Here is an 18833-nt window from a genome sequence, read left to right as displayed (position 1 = left end):
TTATAAAATACAACTTATCTTCAAGATTTACATGTGGGCTTTGCATCCACTTTTGAGACTTCTGAAGCCTAAGGCCTTCAAACAAGTTAACAACAGAAAAAAAACCAAAACAAAACCAAACCAAAGAGAATAGATTCAGTGAAATCAGTTAAGACAACCAGTACAGTTACTGAAGTGAACAGAAAACATTTCAGAGGCTCTTCTGGTTCTGTGCTAGAGACTATATAGATATATGGTAGTTCCCTAAAGCTTGTAATGCCTACATAATAATGAATATCCAGTTGAACAAACATTGGAGACAACATAGTAGTATATATTACCCAATCATTACACTGCCTTTAAAAGAATAGATGTGATTTTAATCTAACACCTCCTTCACATTAGGTTCAAATGGGTATATGAATAGAAATGGGATAAAAGAGTTTTCCTGTATTTTCTTAAATCAGGCAACATGGGTAGTTAATTAATAATTCAACTACCAAAACTTATGACAAATTTTGACTTAAGGTGCTGCTGGGATTTTAGAAACTATAAACAATGTCAATTGTACCTCATTCAGTCTCATGGTTCAAAGTAAGAGTACTAGAAGTACCTTAAAAAATAATTTTGAAACACAAGAACTTCACTTTCCATCCATTAAGACCCCAAATAAAGAATACCAGATATTAAAAATATGCATATATGAGAGATTACAGTTCATTGTTGGAGGGGAATGGAGATGAATGTCGCAGAAAAACCTACACTGAGTAAACGGAATTGAACTATGTGACAATGACAGGAAGGGTTTTTTATATATATATATATGGGGTTTCTATGCGCATATATATATATTTATAAAATATATAGTGTATACACACACACAATCCTTTTACCTTTATCTTGCACTTCTTTTGAAAATCGCTCCCTTTCAATAGCTGATTCACGTTCTATCCGCTCAATTTCAGCCAATGCATCCAATTCTACTTCATCATATGACGTTATAGTTCCTTGTTGCGAAACCTGTTGCTGTGTCTGTACCACAGGAGTTTGAGGTTGTTTTGCAGCAACTGAAGTGTTCTGTTGTAAAACAGGCACTTGTTGTGCCTGAAGGAAAGCTGTCTGTTCGTGCTGCGGCAAACACTGAGCAGCGTTTAGTGGGCGGTTAACATCCTGTGGAGTAACGGGCGTTTTAGAAGTCTGTCCTGGGTACTGCACATTAAAAGGAATATCACCCTCTGACACACTGCTGTTTTCCAAACCAGAAAGCATATCATCCTGCTGGTCCATATCCGAAGATCTTACACGAGAGAGTCTTAATGTAAGCTTAGTGGAGTCCTTGGAAGGAGAACTAATGATATCATACATTGCAGCTTTTTCAGTCTGGTCTTTTTCATCCTTGCCTAACTTCATTTTCTTTTGTTTCTTTTGCTTTCTTTCTGGAGAATCTAACAATATGTCTGGGGGAACATCTCTAGGTGATGAATAAGGTGGAGGCTGAGATTGTTGGATTAAAGGTTGTCTTGATCCTAGAATAATAATTCAGAAAAACTGAACAGTTATGTTGTTTCATGTTTATATAAATACACACTAAATATAACCTATATAATTTTCACGTGTATTTCTACATATATCTGTGTTCACAAAAGGTCTAAATAAGATTGGTAGGAAGTACATAATTCCTAGATCAAGATGTAATCCAGATAGTTGCAGTGCATTTCCTAGGAATTTTAGCACACCACTGCAGGTAGAGAAGGGATCATTTCAGAGAAGATGGAACAAAAAAAAACCCACCACCAAAAAAGAATAAATAAAAATTGTACCTGCAAGTTCAGAATATCAACTATTAGAAAATGGTCAGTGAAAGCAAATTGACTACAGAAAAAGGAAAGATCAAAAGATTCTTAATAAGGTCCAGTGATGAAGACTTAATGATCAGTGTATAGGCATTAGCTATTTCAGCCACACATTTTTAATTAAAAAAAATTAAAATTAAATAAAATCAGAACATACACAACCTCCTTAACTTTTATTCTGAAAATTAATTTTCAATTTTTTTATTATTGTTTTATTTTTGGTAAACTCATTCCAACCTCCCCAGTTATTACTGTCTGGAAAACACTAATTGTCTTAAGGCATTTTCCTACCATTCCCTGCCTTATCTCTCCCCCCTCCCCACTTTTCCTTTTTTTTTAAATGTATGAACTGTTACTTTTACATGCACTTATTCCGGGCTTTGAGTGTATCTAGAGAAATTTTTAAAAGAGGACATTTTTAGTTAAAAACATTCTCCAATTAATCACATTTAAATTTTTTGTTCATCAAATTAAACCAGCTCCCCATGACTGTTATCCCAGAAAAAAAAAAGCTTTGAAAATCAGAGGAGATTCTCAACCTGTCCCAATTATAATTTTGAGCTCAATTTTTTGCTTAAAAAGGAATACTGGTGTGGCAGGGGTGGGGGAAGAAAAACCTATGGGATGGTCGAGTAGGGCCAGCCTCCTCTTGTTAAAGCAGATATTTATCAGATTCTATTCATCCACTGGGACATCCTGATCTTCATAAAACAGTGACTGAGATTACTATTAGTCATTCTGGCTCAGGTCATCACAGGTCAGTACTTCTAACAACAATCAAAACTGAATTGGAATACAGGTCCCTACGTGCTTCGTTCAATAAACACCACTAAACAAGAAAGCAGCTTTTTTCCACAACTTAAATTTCTACCAGATATTTTAAGAAACATTAAAAATTATTAAGCAATGTACTGACCTGTAGATGGAAAAAAAAATTGGATACCTCTAGCAAAGCTTCAATTCACACAAAAGAAGTACACAGACTGCTATACTGATTTTCTCTCCCTAGGACATTCTGTGAGAAGCTCTGTAACTTCTGTATATAGAGAGCAGGGTATGAAATGGGTTTATCTTAACCCTCCTTGACCATAACTAACAACTCTATATTCTGCCAATATCATCTACAATGTTGGGAAGCCCTATTCTCAAGACCTTTCCACTACTTCACCTCCCCTCCTCAAATTAGACACCACACTCAAACACCAGTACTGAATTCCTGGCTACACCCTATGAAGATCTCTCGCTTGCCTTTCACCACAGATTCCTACTCTTGTGATGTTCCTGCCCTGCAATTACTGTCTCTTTTAGTAATTTACAAGATTGTCTTACTGTAATGTATAGCAGAAATCATTAGCTACCCATTTCATTTATGGTAATGACTACCACTGAGGAAATAGAAAATGCATTTTTATTTCTACAAATATTAGAGGCAGCTCAGAACTTTTCAGAGAGATCTTACTGACATATTAGTCTTCGATTATGTCCTAAATGAACACTTCTGAAGTTGCAACAATGAAACATTTACTGTTTTTCACAGTTACACTTCAAATAGAGGCCACAGATTTGGTTCTTCCTTATCCTAAACTTTTAGGTAAACATGACAAGATTGTCTGATCTGATATTTGTCATGATGAAAAATAACACTGCAGCAACAGATAACATGGTTCTTTTTATCTTTGGGTAGACTTGAGGAGGTCAGAAGGATTTCATTGCATTCCATTGAACATACTTAGAATCCAGTAAATGAAGAAACAAAAGTAAAGTTTTGCCTCTCCTAGGCAGCACTACGAATAGTTATTTGAAAGTATCTTCCTCCTGAAGGAAATCCCTGAAAGGTGTTGATAGTAAGGCCTGTCTGCTACACTTTAAGAGTACATGTTCTGGCAAGAACTTCACATTTTTCTGAGATACGTAATGATGGAAACAAGGAGGCTTTGAAGCTACAATGCCTATGTATTGAGGTGAAAAGAAATTGAAAAAGATGAAGCTTTCTGGAACAGTTTCATTCTGCCACAGACATTAGCAGTTTTGAACAGGCATCACACACTGAACATGTACCACATTCTGTTGGATGCTGAGACTTCAGACAAAACATTATACAGAGAGAGTTGTGCCTATTACTGTTGAAGTCAGTCTGGAATATTTCCTGTGGGAGAAGGCTTGAGCTTTATATGTCTGAGAACAAAGCTCTTACAAGACTTGCTGATACCAGAAGAGATGTTTTTGTGGAAAGAGTACATAGACAGGCAGGTATGATCTATCTGCTGAACTAGTCAAGATTCCAAGGGTGAGAAGGCTTGTTCTACAAAATGCTGTCATTGCTGTAAATCATACAATGGTTTTTGGAAATCTTTGGAAATCTTTTTGGAAATCTTTGGGAATGAACTGAATTTCAGAATATTCTTTTAGAACAGAAAAATATGTAGGCAGCTTTTGAGTCTAAACTGAAGTCTGTGTAGTAATTCAGGAGAAAAAAAATTCTGATTTTCTGTAGTTCATTTTCTATAGTATCAATAAAAGAATTTTGTGCAATCTGCTTTTATATGGCAGGAATAATGTAAAATTTATGAGGTAAAAATTGACTGTCTACTGATTTGGGAAGATCATTATATTATTGCTGAACAGCAAATACTGATGGTCAAGGAGATAACACCAAGTGTAGCTGAGAAGCAGTTAACATCGATAGGAAATGAGGCTCCTAGAGAAAACAAATACACCCATCAACAATACCTCTATAGTCTTTCAGTAACAGTCATCTTGACCACCCATGGTAATCCTGGGAGTGGTTCTCTAAATTAATTAGTTTTCCTACTGATTCCTAGTGGTAGATGGCACTGGTATGGGAAAAGTTTCATCAACCGCTGTAATTTGTAAACACCTTTTTTTCTGTGACTTTTAACTGATAATTATCAAATTCTTCACAATGCAAGCAACTATAAAATTCATTGCATTGACAGTGACTTAGCCTTCTTAAAAATGTGAAGTTTCAAAACCACTTCTTGTTTGTTTACTCCTGGAATGGCTTTGCTTGCTCACTGTGCATCAGTAACTTGGGTAGCAAACAAATAACCGTCTGTCCAGAAGACTCTGCACATCACTGACATCTCCATTTTAAGGTTTTTGTCTGCACACTTTCTAATCACACCACAGTACTTGCATCTTATTTAAGCATTCATTATATTTTCTCTGATCATCTCTGAGCCTCTTCATAGAAAGACCACTTGCCTTTCAAAACTGATGCACCAAAGTCACACCACTGATCAGTCTTTGTTGTGAACCACATGGTTAAAAAGCAACTATTAAGGTTACCAGGAACTAGGATTCATATATTCTATAGAATTTTAAAGAATTATTAGCTTTTCAACTGCACACCTTCCAAAGGGTTATTCAAAACAGTATCTGCATACTCCTTTAACGCTTTTGCAGGTAAAGCTTCCCATATGTTGACAGAAAGTCTTTCAGTCATCCAACAACCTCTTTAGCCAAAAGTATCATTCTCTATGCATGAAAACTGGAAAAAAACTGCTACCGAACAAATGAAGACTAATGTCTAATACTTAGTTCATAGCACATAGGAGAGAAACTTCAGGAACATTCAAGTGCTACGCCTTTTTAAATCCATAGCAAAGTGATCCTCAAGACTCCAGGAACATTGTTTAAGTGGATACCAAATTGTTGTACAAACCTGGACACGGCATTCCAGACTTTTTACTGGAAAAGTGTTTGGAAAGAGAGGCTTTAAGGAATGCATATGTGCTACATGTGGATTATTAGACTTTACATATAAGTAATTATACAGTAAATAAATTCCTAAAGGCAGAAGCTGGAGAGGAGAAAAGAACCAGGGTGTCCATATTGCATTCATACTGATGTTTGTTGGAGGAGCTAAGAAACTGTTGATGACGGAACCTGAGGAACACACTACCACCAGAAGATTTTAAGAGACTGCAGTTACAACACGTAAATGGAAGCATCTCATTTTTTTAATTTAATATGTTCCTATTTACCCCCTTGACATAAATGGAATGTTTTCATGAAAATGGAATCAGACAAATTCACCCTGGAACTATGGCTAAACCAATCTCAGAATGGGTAATAATCATCTTGAGAATCTGTGCCTCCAGCAGACTCAAAAAGGCTAAAACAGTCCCTTCAAAAGGTTGGTAAAGGACTGCCCAGAGTATTATACATTGTCTGTATGAATTAAGTACATATTAGAAGAACAATTTTTCTGTAAGGATTGAGATGATAATAAAGAGGTAGTATTTGAAAGTAGATTTCATAAGTATCATCAAATCAAAATAATTTTATTCTGTAAAGCAGTAGATCGTGTGGATTAAAGAGAACTGAGTGCCATATTTGGACTTCAGCACGGCTTTGCTTCTCATAAAAATTTCACTAACAAACTGAGGAAGTATGATCTAGACAAAAACACTGTAAGATTGCAGTGTACCCTATTGCAAAACTGTGTCCATAGACTATCAGTTGTTCTTGGTAAAAATGGATGAAGGGAGTATAGGTGAACAAGTCCAGCATTCCAGAGCACTGTCTTAAGAACACTAGTTTAAAATATTTGTCATTAATAACTTCTCATGTAACAGAATTAGACAGTATTTGATTAACCTGAAGATTATAACAGCTTTTGATATTGAGTGTTTGAGAAGCCCACAATTGCCCCTAAAAACAGAATGAAAAATTACAGCTTTCTTGACTAATTTGAATAACCTTTTCAAACAAAAGAAATTCAGTGAGAAGAATCACAAATTTCTAATTCATCCATCAAAGAGAAATTGTAACAACATGAGAGGAAGAGAGATAAGCTCTACAGAAAGACAGCAATATGTTTAAAACAACTTGCAATACGAATGTAAGTTATCAGTAAAGAGCAGCTGTACTGTCATATACAACAGTAGTATCATCCAAAGTTGTCTACAGTACTTTTCTAACTACTCATCCTTCTAAGTCTTCAAATAAGAGTTGTACCTATGACTTAGGACAGTGCAACATCACCAAAAATGCAGACCGATTAGAATTCAGATAAAAACACCAAAGACTATTAGAAGCTCAGAAATTATGACTTAAGTAAAGATGACAGAAACCATGTTGTTCAGTCTGTAGAAGATTAGATTAGTACGAGACATTATAATATTTTTTGATATGTAAATGACGTTTAAAAAAAGGATGTGAATTGGTTTTCCTTGCCCGTTGGAAAGAAGTTGAGAAGCCATGCCTAGCTGCAACAAAAATGATTCAGGCTAAGCACTAGGACAAAAGCTTTCTAGCACTAAGAATCTGAACACGATGCATGGCAAGAGTAAGGGAACTCCATTACTGATATTTTTTTAAATAATAATAATAACAAAAAAAAAAAAAAGGAAGTTAGTGGGAGTGATACTGGTACAGCTCATCCAACATGAGGGTGAGAAAATGAGAAGCCCCCAAGTCCTTTCCTGCTGTATTTTCTAAAATCACTTCATTTTCCTCCAGAAAGCTTCCCAAGTTTTGTACTAGATATAAATAAATTATTACTTATTTTGATTAACAGACAATGTTGACATTCATTTTCAAAGAGCACAAATTAATTTAAAATTCAAACTTAAAGGGACAGCATATGAGACAAAGAAGAACATTAAGGACATTGTATTCACTTTCTACATACTCTTTCAATAGTTTTCATGGAAGGGTCCCACCACTTTCTGAAAAGCTTCAAATGCCTCATGAAAAACTCAGCTTTGGCTGTTCTAGCTTAGAACTGCTGTATTCAGAAGCATTCTTGCATAAAAAGTTAAGACTTCAGGACAGAAGCAAGAATGAATGCTTATTTTGGCCCTGTCAGAAAAAATCTAAGCATATTTAGTATATTTCTTCCACCTTTCTCTTGAAGTAGAGAGGGTGAGATGATAATTTTTCTTAACAAGTACCTTTGAGAACAGTGAAGTCTATACTACAGATTTGAGAAGATTCCTAATTCTTCTTGGCACCCACTATATATCCAGAGACCAAGTGCAGAGGAATCTCTCCGGAGAAGTCCTACAAATCCCTAAGAAAATAAAAGTAATCTTTCCAAATTATTTAAAAAGTAATACGATACCCACTAACAGTTTCTGGAGGTATACAACTTATTTCTGGAAAAGAGGGAAAATTTATATAGTTTCGTAATGGTTGTTGCTAGTTCTTACAGACGTTTTCCCAGGAATTTAGGAAACTGTATAGAAACAGGACTGTAAATTATATGAACTTTTCTCTTTGGAAAGCAATGGACTAAAAACATTGTGGGAGGTTTTCCTTTATACAGAACTTTAGGAGTTGTCTTTAAAAAAACAAAATCTTTCCTGAGGTTCTAGAGAAGTGGGAAAGTAGAACAAATGGATAAAGGATTTTGATAAGTAATTGATATGGTGTAATGGAACCCACAGCATATTTTATGAGATCAACGAAAGGAAAATATTCCATGTTAATTCTTCATAGATGAATTCTTGGGAATGAATTTTTTAAGAAAGTAGATGTGGTAACAGATGATAGTATGAAAGCAGAACCATTATTCTGTTTGCATAGCCAACAATTAAAAATTTACATAAAAAAGAAACTATAAAGACCAGCCTAGAACTTCTAGATAGAACTTCAGCTGCCCTGGTACCTCTACTGGAGCAGAAGTGAAGCAAAAATTTCTGTAACAGAGAAATTTTACTCCACTGAGTAAGGGACTCACCAATCAAAATAACAAATATAAACTTCTGCCATCTCTCAAACATTTGCCTGAGTTGCAAACAAAACTCCTTCCTCATTCAGATCTGTCAGACAGCTATATTCAGTCTTAAAGTAATTCAAGACTGTGCAACACATTCTCCAAGTCTCCAGAAGACCTTGTACTTTTGTGCCAAAACTACAGAAATGCAGTCTGTACCTGTACGTTCAGTAATTGCCTTAAGTTTCTATGTTACATAAGAAAGCTTAGATATTATAACATCCTTCATGAGATCTCTCTCTAGACTTACGATGATTAGTGCCATTCTTTTTGTCCTCCCAAACAAACAATTAAGTATTTTGTTAATTTTCTTTATCAAAGTCTGAGACCTATCAACCAAACCTTCAAGGGCTAATCAGAGTAGCAACAAAAAGCTCAGGACAGACACTTGTGGTTTATCCACCACTGGGAAATTCAACAGCACAACTTTCACTCCAAATCACAGGCCAAAAACTCACTGTCAGGGATCCCATGTTCTAAACAGCACTGTAATTATCCACACCTCTTCCATACATTTCCAAAATACGAGATTAGAGGAAGAAAATGTCCAGCAAGATCCTTGCAACACCAACAACTGGTTCTCTCAATTCATTAATCATTAATCTTTCATTAATCTTTTTAAGAAGGTAAAACAGTAGCACCATTAGTAACAGTTATTTCAGTTGTGTGCTTTATCAATGGGAATAGTAAAGCTAACATACAGATAAATAAATCAAAAAGCCCCTCTTGCACTTTTTCAGCCCCTGTAATGCTGAAACATTACAATCTGAACTGTACAATCAGATTGTTGTCAGAAATAATCTGAAACAGTACCCCTTCAAAGAGGGGTTCTGAGACAACCAACTGAAACAGCAGTAACTTAAACCAAAAAATAATTAAAATATTCTTATGGCTAAGAGGTAATCATGTGTTTGAGAGGACGTAGCTTAGATTCACAACATTGTTAAACTGATAAGCTCAACAGAGAAAAGAGCCACATTTAGTCTTCGCCATTTACACAAGTCTTACAACAAGTCCTTTAGCACAAGACCTCCTGAAATACTGATGCTGCTGGCATGCTATTCATGTACTTCTCACTTGCCACTTGAGCCACTTTTCTTCTGTCACTGTTTAACAGAGTATATGCCTACAGAAAATGAACCACAGAGATCATTTAGCAGTCACAGGATCATAAGATAATTCAGCTAAGAAGGGACCTCGGGAGGTCTTTAGTCTATCCTTATGCTCAAAGCAGCATGAGCAAGGCCACGTTATGCAGGACTTTACCCAGCCTGATCTTGAAAACCTTCAAGGACAGAAAAAGCACAGATTCTCTGGGCAAACTTTTGCAATGCTTGACTGCGTTGCAGAATGACTGACTGAAAAAGTTTTTCCTTAGACCTAGTTACAACCTCCCATTTCAATTTAAGTCCATTTTATCTCATCCTTGTTCCACAACACTCAAAAGCTCAACTCAAGGCTTCCTGACAATCTCAGCAGGAAGGCTGCTCTAAGGTCCACCCCTGCCAAAGGCATCTCTTGTCCAGTCTGCACAAGGCCAATACCTTCACCTTCTCTGTAATCTCCCCCATCTCCTCTTCTTCCTCTCCATTTAACCTGACCATCCAGAAACACTTACTTTTGCTTTGGGACTAAAAGAACGAACTGTTGCATCTTTTTTTGCTACTGCTGTGTAAATATATAAGCACTGAAAAAGTAAATTAGCAAGAATATGCCCAAACCCCTACCTTGCTAAGTCTCGTGCATCTCAGTCATTGCTTCTTAGGGATAATATTAAAAACAGCAGTATGCATTCCAGATTTTAGCATAAAGAATTATTTTGAGCCTATTTTTTTCTGTTCCCTCTCAACTGGCTGACAGTTCACACTATTCCCTTTCCATAGCTGAGGTTTTCAGGCTTCATTTACACTACATGTATTGAGTTCATTGAACTACGTTTAATTTCATGTTCTTAAAATTTCATAATTGCAATTAAGACGAGTGTTGCATGTTAAAACACTTTTGAGCTGGTTAAGAGGTCAATACTCGTAATGCTGCCTTTAAACCATTTCTTATGTAGAGCAACTGAAACCATTCTTATAAAGAATTTAATCCTCATATTGGAAGGTATTTTAAATCCTTCTGTCCTCCATGAACTTGAGCTTTGTTTTGAAGGATGATTAGTCAATTTTCAGACCTTCAGAAATTCCTTCTGGATCAGGACTCAAAATAATTTTGTATCCAAAACATAGTGACATACTCGCTAGCACTATTTGAATACAGAATTCAGGAAGAATAACGAAATACCTCTTTAAACTCTCTTTTTTAAAATTGAGAAAAAATACATTGATAGATATGACTGCTAGACTACCTTTAAGAGTTCCATCACTTCCAGCTGGAGAGCAGACTGACTGTGGTGACCTCAAGGAAAAAGATGCAGCATTCCGTATTGATGGATCGCCATCCTAAAGCCACAATGATAAAAAATTAACATTATGAACACGAACACTTGATAAAATAAAGACTGAAATTAGTACATATGTTGATAAAAGGGACTGGACAAAAAGTATACAAGAAATACTAGAAAAATATTTATTTACATAAAAATCTTTGGAATTTAGACTATTAGACTACTATACAGGCAATATTCCAAAGCAAAATCAGCCTTAAGAAGAATCTATAACCAGAACGTGCACACATAAATAAATCTATGTACATGTCTTCTAGCTAGATAAGCACTTCAGCATTTAGAACTTTCTGTTACAAGTGGTCATAGTAAAGAGCTGAAAAGCAGATACATGACATCTACACAATAACAGCGGAAAGAAACTGAGCATAAAATGTAGATTTTAAAAACAAACTCACCATTTTTTCACTTAAGCTACCCTTACAGCTTATCTAGAATGCCATCTTACTTTCACAGCTAAACGCATTAACACTATGTATCTATATCCTCCAGCATACACACATCAGGGCTGAACAAAATCTCTAGCACCCCCATTGCAGCAGCCGAGATAGTCTCATGTAAAACACAACTGGAGTGACTTTAGCTTGTTATTTGCCTGTCTCGACAGTTAGATAGGAAACAACAGCAATATGAAGCATTCTCCCAACATGGCAAGCAAGTTCTACTGTCTCCTCAGTTTTGCACAGAACCACCTGCTTCAATGGAATTAATGATTTCTGACAAACTTCTTCATAATATAGTACTAATTACAATGTAATTATGTCCATGCTCTATCTTGAAGAACGTAAATGTGTCTTTTTTACCCCCACACTATCTTAAAACTATATATGAAACCCACTATTCAAATTCCCGTTTTATGTTCTACATGGATTTTTTAATGCTTTCATGGAGCCCTCTGCTGGTCACGAGTATGCTCATTCACCCAGTGCCCTAACTGGATCTAAACTTCTATAGAACAGTATTTCCCATTTTTAGCACTGGTTTTTATACAATATCTAGGGAATGTTTTGGGAAAGAACAAACTAACAACCTCTATACCTAGGAAAACACAATTTCTGTAATTATAAACAAATTGCAAAAAGTCCATTTTTTCAAAGAGTAAAGTCGTACAACGGAAGTATCCAAAGAAGTTCTAAGATTATTTAATCTGTTTCCTAATTAAATTGGTTATTTCAGTAGCTAATATTCTATCGTGGCTCCTATTGATGTATCTGAATACACACAGTTCTTTCATATAACTTTTTTTCAAACCTGAATATCTGTCTGATAAATATCTTTTGTCCTTTGGACCAATTTCAACCCAATTGATAGAATGTTAGATGGCTTAACTGTAATTATGTTTTTACATGTCTGTATGAAAAATATCAGCAGCTGGTAGTAAGTTAGAAAACTAAATTGGAATTTCAAGGAGTAAGAAGCCCGCACAGATGGGCAAGTACACACTCCCTCTGACAACAGCCAAACAGCCAATTTCGACATGCATAGTTGTACGCTACACAGAGTACATGTTACGCTTTGCGAAGCTATGCCTAGTGTGCTTGGGGAAAAGGAAAGAGTTTGAAATTCATGGCTGAAGGTGCTTACAAGTCAAAGAATACAAATCTTTAAGAAACCATATCTCATCAGTTTCACCATCCATGGGCACTTACAAAACAATTGTTACTTTTTTTTTTCCCCCTCCGACAGTATAATGAATCTAAAACTGATGCCATGGTATTAATTACACTTATTTTTGCAACAGTGCTTGCAAGAAGACTTCTTGCCTCATGTGAGGAAAGCCTCATGTGCAAAGAAATCTAATATTCAATAGAAAGAATTGTATCTTAAACTTACATGTTGTTATTTTAAGTCAAAGTGAATTAATTTTCTGATTAGTTACTGATTTATCTACTACACTGAAATTACGGAGCTGATTTTTTTCAAGCCTGACTTATCTTTGGCTTGTAATAAATCTGAAAAAAACCCCAAAATATTGGGAGAAAAAACAAAGCTTAGTAACTTTTATCATATATGTTTCATTAGGACAGGAGAAGCCCTCTACCCATGATTGCCAAGACACAGGCAAAGGCAGTTTTTATTAAATGAACTTAACAGACTGACTAGGTAGATGACCTTTTAGGTACACGTCACTCCTACCATAGCTGACAAAATCTCAGAAGGGCTCACTAACACCTTCCTAGTTCACAGCTTCAACAAACGGTGACATGTAAGCACAAACTTATATTCTAGGAATGCTATCAAGTTAATAAAAAAATCATCCACTGATACACAGAACAAGTGTGTGTGTAGTGAGCCTTCAAGGGTGTATTTGCTGATTTTGTAGAATCTTATATCATGAATACACACTACCCTGTAACTATTCACATTTTAATGCAATAAAATGCAAAAACTAAGGAAAAGAATAAAAAATAATTGAAGTTTTTAAGCTTAATGATTTAATAATCCTCATTCATAACTATCTTTGACAAAGGTTACACTGGTTCTGAAAAGGCTGCAACATTATGATTAAGCTTATCATTCATACATAGATGTAGAAGTTTCATTAATCCAAATTCTTCAAACTGTTTTCTGCGAGATACCTACTAAAATCAGCTTTTAAAGGTATAATTACAAATAAAATAAATGTAACACATATGCTCCATTAAAGAAAATGCACAAAGGGATAAAAGTGCAAGTTTATAATGTTTACTGCTATTTACTTTTAGTAAGTCTCCAATTAAACCAATCAATGAGGGTATGCTTTATGTTTTCATAGTCTGTTTTGAAAGAGTTTAATTTCTAAGCTTTCATGAACTAGGATGAGACTGCAGTGCTTGGATCACAAAATTAGAGATGAATATTTTTAAATACTTCCTTTTTAAAAATTATTAAATAAATTATCCTAATACTAAAGTTTTTTTAAAAAACTGTCTTAGCAAAACCAAGATCCTCTCCATAGTGTACCTCTAATATAGCTGGAGTATACAGGTACACTGATGCCAAGAACAGCTTCCTGTTTTGAAGAATATGCGTTACTGACCAGCCAGAGACTGAGAAAAAAATCTAATGATTGTGTATTATGATAGATTCTTTCATTACAACACTATCTTGTTTGAGATACTATTTCCTAGCTAATATTTTTAATCAGCATCTTTTCTGCATTTAAAAAAAAAAAGACTAATAAAACTAATAGCTCTCTTGGAGTTCTACTGTATTAATCCTTGCAAGGGATTTAGGAAGCCAGGTGTTAATAGCACACTTGTTGAATACAACACTTTTTTGCTCCCACAAGATAGTTTAGGAAGACAAAAGTTGCCTACAGTTTTTGTAAGCTAAATAAAATATGCACACAGTAAAAAATAAAAAAAAAAATTAAAAATGAGGCCTGCTTGCCACCAGGTTTTCATGAAAAAATAAAATTGAAACTTTCATCCACAGGATGAGATGCTCATTAAGAAGAAAACCAATCAGTAGTTCAAAAAAATGTGGGAGAAAGTTTGGCTTTTTCCTTTAGATTCAAGATTTCAGAAGGAATTTCTCCCACATGAAATAAAGTCACTAAGGGAAAACTTCTTAAAAAGAAACCAGGCCGTAAAAGCACATAATAGACCGGTAACAAAAAATGTCCATAGGAATTCTTGCCTTTGGCACTACTACTATATTACCCAATAGGTTATTCAAATATGTCAAGTCTAATTGACAGTTGCGGGGACCTTTGGAGAAACAAGTTAACTATACACCTATTTAGAATGCAGTATTGTTTGCATCAACGTATTACTAGAGTAATTGTAGAGACACTCTGCCATTTCTTTAAAGTCATATATGAGATTATGTGAAGATTTTTTACTTTTCCTAATTTAATCAGAATGAATCTGTGACTCAGTGATTCTCTGAATCTTACAAATGCATCCAAAGGAAAGAGATCTAGAAAAAATTAGATCTCACAAATAAAAGTTGCATGGTTGAATGTATGCATCTGAAGTGGAAATATATTTTCAGTGGTTTTATAGATCAATTACAACAGAGTAAAATATCTGACTTCTAAGACAGCTAAACATGTGCTTGCTTTTTCATAGTAAATATTTGCTTTACCATAATAAACTGATTTAGGTAACGTACATCACTACTTAGTCTGTGCACCATCTGTAGGTAGTCTTCATTTGAGCCATGTCTAGAATTATCTGCATGATGATTAGCTGAATTTCCAGACAACTGACTTGAAACTTTATTTTCATGGAGATTCCTCACCCCAGCTGTGACTATGGGACTGGATACTGAAGCTGAAATACAAAAAATATATGCAACTGTACTAATATATTCACACACTCATTGACTCTTAAAAAGTTTCGGAGAAAACACCATAATAGTGGATATTAATGAGTTGGGTGCAAGAGGTCTAGAACCTGAACAAGAATCCAACTTTTTGATTGAATCCTTTAGCCACAAATACCTTGAATAAAATTAGATATCTAAGATTTTAATTTTCAAGAGGTTTTAAAACCTCAACTCCATGCAGAGATTAGCCAAGTTTCATTCCAGATCTATCCTGATTACAGTCAGTATCATATTCTTACTGGTTACAGAAAACTTAGTTTTCCTTTATATAATTTGTCTGCACTATGTTTAATAACTTCCAAGGTATTCATGAAACATACAACATTACATAGAGAACAGCTATCTATATTTTAAGCACAATTCTAAGCACTTTAAGAACAAATGATTTAAAAGAATCCAACAAGAATTCTGCTTACCAACAAAAAAATGCCTAGATACTTTAACAGTTTTCACGTTGTTCAAGATTGTTTTTAGAAAAGGGAAGAACAAAGAAATCCATTTATTCTGCAGGTCATCTTTGCCAGTTACTGCATACCTTGAGCGTAATTCTAGCCAATTTAAAATTAAGCTAGTTGACACTACAAAGGTTTAGTAAGGCTCAATAAACTGGCAGCAAAACTTATATTACATTGGCAAAAATGAGGTTTTCACTAGTGCAGATAAATGATGGCTATAGCTAACAAATGAAAGTTTTTTGTTTGTTTTGATTTTTTCTATTGTCATATTTACATGACACCTATGCAAAATGGGTGTACATAGGGGAGCAATGCAACAGAAACATGTGTTCTACCTATTCTTCTTCCCTTTTATTTTTTTTTTAAATAAAGTATATACTACCACTCTGTACAATCAGGAAAGAAAAGCTTAAACACACCTGCCAACTCAAAGATTTTGCATTAAGCATGTGACTCCTTCAAAGGAATTAGAAAGTCGTGAAACATGCTCGTGAAGGTAAAGCTGACATGAGATAGGAGAAGAAAAACAAAGATCACAGACTTACCTTGCTGCATCTGAGGATGTGGTGTATAACTTGGAGGATGTGAATATGGCATGTATCCTGCAGGGCTTTGAGGAGCATATGGACTAGGCACTGGACTGTTCTGTTGTGCCAAAAATCTGTTACCAGAGCTTGTCTGTGGTGGCACAAACCGGCTGAAAATAAAATTAAACAAGTTTTTAGAAGTTGAAAAGCAAATCTAGACAAATATATTCTTTCTTTTGGAATATTATACATTCAGAACATTATAACTTCTTTAAAATACAAAATTCCAACACAGTCAAGAGTCTCTCTCAAAAGCAGTATTCTAAGCTATCGATACCTTCCCAATTTCAATTATTACTTAAGAGTCACAGTTTTGGTACTGCATTAGTAAAAGTAAAGAACGGAATAAAAAGCATTCATAAGACCTCCACCTAGGAAAAGGAAACAATGGCACAAACACGTACTAAAATAAGATCTGCGATTTCCAAAAGTTAGTCCTCAAAGTTTGAATCAAAGTCACAGCTGAGCTTTCATTAACAACTAGGTCACTAGGATTAACAAGGAGCCATCTACTCTAAATATGATTTTTCCAGTAAGATTTCAAAGAACTTCATCCAACAGAACTATACTGCCAAGATATGGGAATGTGATAGGCAGTTAAGGGGGACCTGACCCAAGGTCCACTGAATACAACTTACTCTTTCACTGGCTTTATCTGAGACTGATCCTACAGATTGGAAGCCATAAAAATAACATAGGCTTGTGACAATAACACATGGACATTATAACTTACATTTTTACATAAGACTTTCAAAATAAAAATAAAACAAATACTTCAGAAAGTACATGACACATTTTTAAAACCCTCAGTTCTAGATAGCAATTCTATGAAAGAAATAGCTAAGTATTTGATACAGGATTTTTGCTAGGATTCCAAGACTTTGTAATATCTATAATTCAAAAAACTTCCTTAATATCGCTTTTAGATATAAAAGTAAAAAGGCGTACTGTTTTTTGTGCAGACACAGAGCATTTCATTTGCCAAAACAATTACAGGAACTTGAAGTGAAATGTGAAATAAGTTCATTTTAATAATGATATCTAATAACTAAAGATGAAATCTGTTAGAGCCCAGTAACCGGGTTGAAACTCCATGCAGAAGTCTTTCCTCTAGTCCAGAGTACTTTTTTATATTAATAAAGGCCTCAACTACAGGTACATGCTACTTGCCAACACTCAAAAGTTTAAAAAAGAACCAGAAAGTTGACAAGGATGCTGCTGGAAGGCTGGCCAAACTACCAGGCCTATCCTCCTCTGAGTGGCCTTTTGTGTAACTGTTACAGCAGTACTCCCATGATTTTACAAGCCTTCTTTCCCACCGTCCTGTCACACTGGTACTCTTACACATGCTGGAACACATTAGCCTCTTCTCTCCTATACTCCTGCCACCCGTCTCAGCCTCTGCCACAGGCAGAAAACAGCTGAAGTGGTGGCAGGAGGCAGGGGGACTCCTTAAGCAGCAAAGTTAGTTTGCCAAAATTATGGGAGGGAGAAAGAGCAGAGAATCATGACTAATCCTTAGAATAGAAGGATTAATTCACTGACAGAAAGATGTTTGCCAGCTGAAGAAACTCACCCTGCTGTCATGCAAATGCAAAATTTGTCTTGACCCTGATCACCCTCCACTCACATACTTGCAACAAGAATTGACTGTCACTGTAGGAAGAATTTGCAGTTCGGTGCCACTCCCACCCCATTTAAAAGAAAGCATTACCTGGAAGGGCTATGTGAGATAGTGGTTTGTTGATAATTGGAAGATGCAGGACTACCACGCATGGAATTCTGAGAAATACTAAACTGCGACATCATCATCCCTATTAAAAAGAAGATAGCATTACTTTACACACATTTCCTTTTTAATCAATGAAGTCTCTTATTTCAGAATTATATACAAAGAGATTATAAATTTTACAGATGTTAACATCATCTACCCACAACTGTTAGAAAACATTAGAAATTACTGAATCCATGTAAGAAGTCCATTTTACATCACAACATTACAAAGTGTTCCTTAAAGCTGTGTTAATTCAGTTATAAATATTAACAGTAGTTATTTCCTCTGTTCCTTATTGCTTCCCAAGCCAAAACCTACTAGTAAATAGAAACATTTGATAACAGGATATATATTCCACACCCCAGAACACAGAAAACTTATCTCTCATTTTTAGAGTAAGTACAGCAATCATCTTGGGCTAAGCGCTGCAAGATATTCTCACCACTCCCATATTGCCTTAGTGGTTCCTTTCTATCCAGGGACAAAAGCTTTCCATTCTACCTTCACTACACTTATAAGGGGTGTTATCAAAGAAGGTACTGAAGTATTTAAATTGCAAAGCAGAACCCAGCTGAGGCTCCCATAGCCTGTAGATCCCCACAGCCGTGCTTTGGAAATTCAGGAGTTGTACTAGCTGGCAAGCCCCAAGTACCAATGTGCTTGAAACTAACTAATTTAAG

The 18833-nt window shown here is 35.3% G+C and overlaps 1 protein-coding gene across 7 annotated transcripts in view; it reads right to left on the bottom strand.

Moving 5' to 3' along the window:
• The window catches only part of NIPBL (NIPBL cohesin loading factor), a 160309-nt gene that overhangs the window by 72260 nt on the left and 69216 nt on the right, over positions 1–18833 (bottom strand). For 5 of the 7 annotated variants that reach the window (XM_064438875.1, XM_064438876.1, XM_064438879.1 and 2 more), the window contains exons 5-9: positions 18094–18193; positions 16338–16489; positions 15122–15282; positions 10928–11021; positions 873–1505 (exon numbers count right to left, since the gene is read on the bottom strand). In XM_064438875.1, the coding sequence (XP_064294945.1) occupies positions 873–1505; positions 10928–11021; positions 15122–15282; positions 16338–16489; positions 18094–18193 (1140 nt within the window). The remainder of the gene's footprint in view (positions 1–872; positions 1506–10927; positions 11022–15121; positions 15283–16337; positions 16490–18093; positions 18194–18833) is intronic. The other 2 variants (XM_064438878.1, XM_064438881.1) reach the window with 1 other exon arrangement.

The sequence above is a fragment of the Phalacrocorax carbo genome, chromosome Z (assembly GCF_963921805.1).
Source record: "Phalacrocorax carbo chromosome Z, bPhaCar2.1, whole genome shotgun sequence".
NCBI classification, from domain to species: domain Eukaryota; kingdom Metazoa; phylum Chordata; class Aves; order Suliformes; family Phalacrocoracidae; genus Phalacrocorax; species Phalacrocorax carbo.
This window is presented reverse-complemented; position numbering and strand designations above follow the sequence as displayed.